Raw genomic sequence first — 8,101 nt, 5'->3', positions numbered from 1 at the left:
GCAGGTGAGAAAATCTGAACCCAATAATTGTGACAAAAAAATAAATAAAATAAACGTCACTGCTAAAATATTTCCATTTTATTGGTCTTTATTGTTACATATGGATCTGTTGCTCAAAGGACTAAATATAACCATTACCATATTTATTTTTTTGTTACTTGAGTGTTGCTGGTATTTCTTCACAGGCACTATGCAATGCAATATTTAATTGCTTTAGAAGAGGAGGTAGAGGAACAGGTGAATCTGGTATGGTAAGTACAACTTTAATTCTGTAAAAAAATGCATTATGTTGGAATGTAATTTTTGTCTCTACCATGAATTGGTTAGGGGTTATTCAGGCTAGAATTTAAGCCTATTACTGTTGGGTCACCAACAGTAATCATCCATGAGAGTATAATATGAAGAGTCTAAGTATTATGAAGAGTCACTTGTGACAGGATAGTTCTTACAATCCTACTTAATAACATGTTAAAGCAATTTTTAACCCTTTCCTCATTTTAGAAGCAATGCTGATTTTAATGTGTTTAACGAGATGTAAGATTGTCAACTATATGGTCAGATTTGCAGATCTGATTAAAAAAAAAATAGTAGCACAATAAATTGTTCTTCAATCTGATTCATCAGAACGATGAAAGACGCAACCTGATAAGTGAAGGTGAAAAAAAAATGTCTAGAAAGTAAGAATGAAAACCTTAAGCATGGTAAGTAAAACATTTTTTGTCATGATATTACTTAGTGAAACTGGTCTTTTCAGTTGCAAAATGAGTAACAATTAGCAGCTAATTTAAAATTCTGCATTTTTCTCCCACAGATTTTGACAATATGAATGATCCATTAAAATATAGCAATTGACAAACAAGTTAAATGATGCAGGGAGATTGCATGTGTTTATTATGCTGAGTGTCATTACAACTTTAAACTATAATAAGCTCTAGAGTATTTTCTGAAGTTCTGATTAGATACATGCAAATAGATAACTGTTGTGCTTCGTAATTTGTGTGAACATTAACATTGAGACTTTAGATTGAGAAGTTGTGATGTGGGATGACTGAATTACAGCTGCATTATTTCTATTGTACTGTTCCATTGTAATGAGACATAAATCTATAACACCAAATGTGTATGTCTCGTTTATTGTCTTTGGTTTAAAAAAAAAAAAAGTCAGACTTAGATACAAAATCCCAACACCACTTAAACACACGACTGTTTTTATGTTTATCTTATCAAAAAAATCCATGTTAACCAAAAGTGGAGTTTATTGTGATACAGGACATTACCTGATATTTAATACCATAATGTGTTTTAGATGTTATGTTTTACATTTGTCATCCTAAATCATGATTTAAACAATGATAATCAAGAATTGCATGCTGTACCATCAGGGTCAAACAGACATTAAAGTGAAGATGACAGAAGAACCCAGAGATCAACTTCTGAAGATTACTGGCAATGACTAATAACAATAAAGCCTCTAGACGCTTTTCTAGATGGAAAGGATCGATAAAACTGGATGACTTCTCTGCTTGAGATGAGATGAGATGACAATAGCTAAAATCAATTAAGACAGTAGTTTTCATTCCTGGACCTGGGGACTCACCGCACTGTGCATTTTGTATGTTTCTCCTTTTAGCCCTCACCTAATGAGCTGGTGATATGAACCCCAAAAACCCCCTTCAAAAAATAAATCAATAAATAAACCCTTATACAAATATGATTCATAGCTAAGGAATGTGCGAGGAGTGTGTTGCCCTGCAGCACTGCCGTGGACAGCTGACTCCTAAAGTTCTTGATATTCTTTGTATTCAGTGTGGTCAGTTCACAGCAGTGACAGAAATTAATATTTTCCAACAAATTTAAAGTGATTTTTATATTTTATGGGCATTTTTTACCTTTATAAAGTCTTTTTTTCCCTAAAAGTATGTTATCTTTTGCATCAAATTCTTATATTAAATCAGTAAACTCAATTCAAATATTAAGACATTTTACATTTTAGACTGTTATCAAACAAATAAAATCATTATCAACAAAAATTATGTTTTCAATGCAGAGGAAGCACAGACAGATGTATTACCCACTGTTTAATGCAGAACATGAATGCATTATATGCATAAATAATGTTTTAATATTGTAATCCTAAACCGTTGAATGCTGATATCTGAAATTATTTTTTAAAAATGATAAGGGACTTTACACTTGAAATTGAAACCGCCAGTATAGGTGGCAGCAAGTCACTATTAATAAGTAAGCCATTGCGATTGAACCGAGTCATTCAAAGGGTTGATTCATTCACGAATGAAAAACCATCATGTTGTTCAGAGACGTAAAACAGCGCTGTTGCTGTATTTGGAACCAGTTTGTTGGCGAAATACAGCAAAAAATAGGCAATATGGTGTCTAAAACGTAACGTTAATACTTTATTGCACTGTTGTGTAAAATCAATATCACATTAGTGATTTTTGCGAAAAAATGACACTCTTCATGAAATATCGATTAACTGTATGAAATGAACATTCTAAAAGCAATTTATTAGACTGAATCACGCAGTGAAAGAACGCGCTCTTAAATGAGCACAGTCAGTCTAGCTATTGCTTGAGCAATCATAACTCCTATTATAATAAATGACGCTGTCCATACACTGTATGATAAACTCTTACATCTTACGTAAGGGATTACATGCACTTTATTGCTTATGATAAGGGAACTCGCGAGATTCAGTCTGAACAAGACTCGGGGTTTCAGCCGACTGTTCTGAACGCCTCTGATTGGCCACTGCATTCTAAACTCAACAGAGTCGTGTGTGATTGGTTGTAATGAGCAACGCTGTAAAAACGCTCAAAAATAAAAGATGATGTGACGTGAGCAGGTCTAAATTTAATACAGCAATCGGATATTTTAATTTGATTTTCACTAGTTTCATGTTTGAAGAATTATAGTTTTATTGAAAAACCAGGGGACCCCCCCAATTATATTTTTTTGGGTGTTATGGGAGGGTCCCATAATGCTTATGGGAGGTCCAGGCCCCCCTTCAGACCCCCCTCAATTCTGGGTGTACGTCCAACAGGTGCAACCGGCCCCGGGTGAGAAGCAGCAGATTCTGAGTCACTTCGTTCAGAGCCACATAACGACATTCATCATGAACTGTGTCTTATTCGAATGAATACAGGTCTGATAAACCGTTGCGTAGGCTATTTATTCATTAATTTAGGCCATAAAGCAAAAAGGTGAATATTTTCATAAGACCTACTGGTCGACATCAGAGGACACATTTTCGTATAAACATCTAGCTTAGTACAACCGCAGCCATGTATTTCTGGACTACATAAGCACTTATTTAAAAAGCAATATATTATTATAGTTTAGCGACATCTAGTGTACATTTTGCATTAACAGACGCTTAGTCGTCACATAATTGAATCATACGGATAAGTTTTGATCATATTTTAATGTTTTAATCTTGTCCAAAATCCAATCTATGAAAATATAAAATATTTAAATATACAACAAACATTAATTATTACATAAGAACAATCCTGATCTAAACAAAAACATATGAAAATATATGACGATGAAAATGACGATCAGGAATATTACTGTGTTATCTCAGTTTCAAAACTAAATACAAAATGGATCATACAGCTAAAACATTTCATCCTTACACCTGACACTTCAAAATAAAAAATAAAGCGACTTTTGACTATACATGTGCACGCATCGTTCATTGTCTTGTGATCTCAGAAAAGATGCGTCAGACTAGGCTACAAAATCCCAACACCACTTAAACACAAGTGTTTTTATATTTATCTTATCAAAAGTTCAGTTTATTCTGATACTGGACAATACTTGATATTTAATAGCCCTAACCAGCAAGAGGCTCCAACAGGTAGATTTTACTTTTTCACATTTGTCATGGACTATGAAAATACACTATATAAATGTTATACTTTAACACATATTAATTAAAACATGTTTAGATTTAAATGTTCACTTTTACAGTCTACTGTAATCTTTTCTTCTTAAAACGTTTAACTAAATTTTGTTGATTTCACTTTGGCTTGAACTGCTAATCATACATTTCCAGAAAACCAGCAAGTGAAGATACAAAAGTATGCATGAGAACTGATATTTGTCCTACTCTGCATATCCAGGCCAGACAATACTGCAGCAGGGCACATGATATTTGTCAAAGAGACACAGCTTACGATAATTATATTATACACAGTGAGAAATAGTGCATGATATCACAATGCTGTATCGCTGCAGATGCGGGGGAAAAAATCGTTTGTAACGATTCTTGGGGTGTGGCCCAAAGCTCAAGATTTGCTATCAGGATTTTGATCACTTTGATATGATGCTTTTATTTTGAAGTGAAGACACATTCCCTCTCTGTCTTAAAGACACACTTAAACTGATCACCATCACTCATAACTGGTTAATAAGCCTTTGGCATAACACAAATTTACAAATAAATCCTCACACCTTTTACAGTGCATCATCACGCGTTTGTACATATGCCATGCAAATTAAATGACCCTTAAAGCTATTTAAACTAACAACACTTAAACAAATAGAACCAAAAAAACACCTCGCTCCGCTCACCAAGGCTCCAAACTTTAAACTTGCTGCTTCCTTATGTAGCTGCTAGCTTTATGGTCTCTGGGCTAAACAGCACACAAATGTGGACATAAGGCAAAGCAACTTAAACAATGTTACAGTGAACAGCACCAGAATTACACAACCTGAGTTTACTTATGTACTGAGCTTGTTGGACAAGAGAAATCTGAACAGTGAAACTGCTGATAGGCTATACAGGTTCCTGGGCTCACAGCCTCAAACCCAGTCACATGAATGACCTGACTGTGAAAGAATTAGCTCTAGCGACCTCTAGTGGCCACTTACGCTTAAAACCAGGAGCATTCATTCACATATTTTAACAGTTTGTAGCTATAATCAGATAATGTTCTAAAATTACAGACAGAACCACAGAATGTATTTAATACCTGTTCATGACAGAATTAGAATTAACAACTGATACAACAACGTGTTATTTGGAAACATGAGTGATGGTGATCAGTTTAAGTGTGTCTTTAAGACAGAGGGGAATGTGTCTTCACTTTAAAATAAAAGCATCATATCAAAGTGATCAAAATCCTGATAGCAAATCTTGAGCTTTGGGCCACACCCCAAGAATCGTTACAAACGATTTTTTCCCCCGCATCTGCAGCGATACAGCATTGTGATATCATGCACTATTTCTCACTGTGTATAATATAATTATCTTAATCCTTTGATGTTTTCATGTGTATTATTGTAGTCCTAACTGTGCTTTAACTGTGTTTATTTATCGCTGAATAAATAGGAACGTGACGTCTCGTCTGAAATCCCAAACGAAAGTGAAAGATTGTTACATTGTGTTAGAAAATAGGGAGGAGAGCAGATCGGGTGAGTAGCAGCACTTCCTCTCATTTTATTCTGAGCATCATAACCCATATATTTATCATAAACTGTGTCGTATTACATTTATTCGAATAAGTACACGTCTGATAAAATGTAGTGTATGATATTTAATCATTTTTATAGGCTATAATGCATAAAGATTATTTTTTTCATAAGGCTATCTGTGCTTAATTATAGGCCCAAATATGTTGACATCAGAGGACACATTTTCGTATAAACATAGCTTAATACAAACGCAACCATGTATTTCTGCACTTTTATTTTGTGTCTTTTTTTCTGATATTTGGACCGTTACATTATAGTGTAGCGACGTCTAGTGGATGTTTTACATGAACAGACGCTTAGTCATCTTCAGTGACGTTTAGCCATCTTCAGTTAAAACATTTTAATGTTTTAGTCTTGTCCAAGATCCAAACTATGAAAAATATTGAAATATATAACAAACATTAACTATTACATGTCAAGAACAATCGTGAACTAAACTAAAATATATGATGGAAATGATGATCAAGAATATAATTGTGTTCTATCAATTTCAGAACTAAACCTAAAATGGCTCACCTAACATCTAAAAGGATCTGCAGAGAACTTCTTTCGATTAATGGTAACTCTGACTCTGTTTCTATTTGATTGGTAAAAAATAATAGATACAGATGGATGACTTTTACAGTAAGATGACTATGACTTATATGAATTAAGTTATATTACATTAACCAATATTTTTATTTTACGTGAAGGAAATGAATATTTCATCCTTTTACCTGGAAAGACATTCAAGTCTGCAGAGGACATCATCAAAGATGTCCTTGAACAACTATCAGGTCAGCAGGTGTTCAACGCAGAGAAGTGTGATGCCATTTTGGTTTTCTGCTTTATTGTTTCAAGGGCAGGAACTGACATTGACGCTGCGCTGAATGGACTTAACACTCTCTCAGGTCTTGTGCTGTTAATTAATTTTCTCAAATTAGTGTACTCATTTTAACAATGATTACATATAACAACTATTTGATTACTTTGTTTTAGAGTCTAAACCAGCTGTTTTCATGGTGCTTCATCACACATTTGACCCAGAGAAGGCTGTGCTAGACAGCAGCAGATACGTGACCAGGAAGAATACACTCACAATGGACTGTTTTTTCAACGAGGATAAGGGACTCCTGGAGTGTGTGAAGAATCGTGATGTGGATAAAAGAATCCGTCAATGGCTGCAGCCACAGGTATCCAGCTCTTCAAGATAAAAGACACATATTAAACAGTAAATGTAATGTTTGGAATGTTTTTTTTTTCAAGTTCAGAATTTTTATCTAAATAAATAGAAAATATATGTGAAAAAATCTCATCATTAGCAGCTTACTTAGTTAGTTGTTTAATTAGTTGCTATGAGCCGTGCTTGTAAAACTGAACAGATTTATGTGAAACCAGTGGATAAACTAAACTAACAGGCTCATACTGAACATTTCATTCACTAATGTGCACTAATCAAGAGTTACTGTATTCAGTTCAGTGAAACATCCCAGTTACTGGTTTTTACAGAATAGGAAATTCTGGTAAAGTAATTCAGAGCACTTATATTCATTAAATAAATAACTTACGCATCACTCTTTTCTGTCACAACAGGACACACTTGAAGTGTTATCTGATTCCAGTGAGTATGATTTATGTTTTTTTTTTTTAAATTGTATTCTTGTATAATATATTATATACACTGTGTGTAGTGTGTAATTTATATAAAAAATGATTTGTTTTGTTAATTGCCTTATTATATATGACGGTCAGAATTGGTCATTGTCCTGCTGGGCATGTCTGGGCCTGAGAAGACTGCAGCTGAACACATGATACTTGGCAGAGAGGAGAGTCAGGCTGAAACCTCTCCAGCCACCCAGATGAAGATCACAGTAAATGCTGGAGAGGTGGACGGGGAGCAGGTGGTTGTGATCAACACTCCTGACTCGTTCAGCTCTGAGCTCTCCACAGAGGAAATACAACAAAAAATACAATTCTGCATCAATCTGATTTCACAGAAATCTTACACTTTACTACTAGTCATACCAGTGAAGCAGTTTAAAGAAAAGGAGAGAGAGATGGAGAAGAAAGTTATGGAGGTTTTTCGAGACAGATTCCATGAGAGGCTTATGATCCTTTTCACTACTACTGATGAACAAAATTACAACTTCAAGCAACTTACGCAACATAAGGAAATTAAGTTTAATTTCCTAAACATTAGTGAGACCAGGAATAGATCTCAGGTTTCAGGGCTGCTGAAGACAATAGAGGAGATAGCGGCAGGGAAAGGAAAGAGTAGTGATAACCAAGGGAAATCTAGATGCCTGCTCATGTGATGCTTTAAAAAAAAAATCAACAGAAATGCAGAATATCTATTTAAAAGCGAAAACACCATAATATTGGTTAATGTCAACTGTGGTGACTAATTGTATTTAATTAAAAAATATGTAGTGTAAAGAAGAAGAGCATGTTTTCTATTATAAAGCTATTAGATCAAAGCTATCAAAATCCTGATTGCAAGTCTTGTCTTGGCAGAGCATGTGATAGTTTAAAGTGAAAGTTAAAGAGACTACTATTTAGCATCTCCCTTAACCTTTCGTGACTTGTTTTTTTCCTTTTGTTTCAGCATGTTGGAAATAAAGAT

At 34.4% G+C, this 8,101-nt stretch overlaps 1 protein-coding gene and 1 long non-coding RNA gene across 3 annotated transcripts; one reads left to right on the top strand and one right to left on the bottom strand.

The window, feature by feature from the left end:
- Positions 1–163: 163 nt before the first annotated feature.
- LOC127162482 (uncharacterized) lies at positions 164–8,101 on the top strand. 2 transcript variants are annotated; one of them, XM_051105258.1, is made up of 8 exons: positions 164–251; positions 625–701; positions 5,357–5,439; positions 5,994–6,058; positions 6,192–6,389; positions 6,478–6,671; positions 7,072–7,099; positions 7,231–8,101. In XM_051105258.1, the coding sequence occupies exons 4-8, from the start codon at positions 6,007–6,009 to the stop codon at positions 7,791–7,793; spliced, it is 1,035 nt and encodes a 344-aa protein (XP_050961215.1). In that variant the 5' UTR covers positions 164–251; positions 625–701; positions 5,357–5,439; positions 5,994–6,006; the 3' UTR covers positions 7,794–8,101. The 2 variants fall into 2 exon arrangements, with proteins under 2 accessions (XP_050961215.1, XP_050961216.1); XM_051105259.1 differs by lacking the exons at positions 164–251; positions 625–701 and adding an exon at positions 5,170–5,260.
- LOC127162486 (uncharacterized) lies at positions 5,697–6,679 on the bottom strand. Its single transcript, XR_007827366.1, has 3 exons — positions 6,578–6,679; positions 6,216–6,397; positions 5,697–5,869 (listed from the first exon to the last, which is right to left on the bottom strand). It is a non-coding gene; the product is annotated as an uncharacterized LOC127162486 (long non-coding RNA).

The sequence above is a fragment of the Labeo rohita genome, unplaced genomic scaffold (assembly GCF_022985175.1).
Source record: "Labeo rohita strain BAU-BD-2019 unplaced genomic scaffold, IGBB_LRoh.1.0 scaffold_949, whole genome shotgun sequence".
In the NCBI taxonomy this organism is placed as follows: Eukaryota; Metazoa; Chordata; class Actinopteri; order Cypriniformes; family Cyprinidae; genus Labeo; species Labeo rohita.
This window is presented reverse-complemented; position numbering and strand designations above follow the sequence as displayed.

Excerpts from the sequence above, each read along its gene's own strand:
- LOC127162482 (XM_051105258.1), top strand. The coding sequence starts at position 6,007 with ATGGCTCACCTAACATCTAAAAGGATCTGCAGAGAACTTCTTTCGATT. Across the intron at positions 6,059-6,191 it reads AGAACTTCTTTCGATTAATG|GAAATGAATATTTCATCCTT; the intron begins GTAACTCTGACT and ends TTTTACGTGAAG. Across the intron at positions 7,100-7,230 it reads TGAAGTGTTATCTGATTCCA|AATTGGTCATTGTCCTGCTG; the intron begins GTGAGTATGATT and ends TATGACGGTCAG.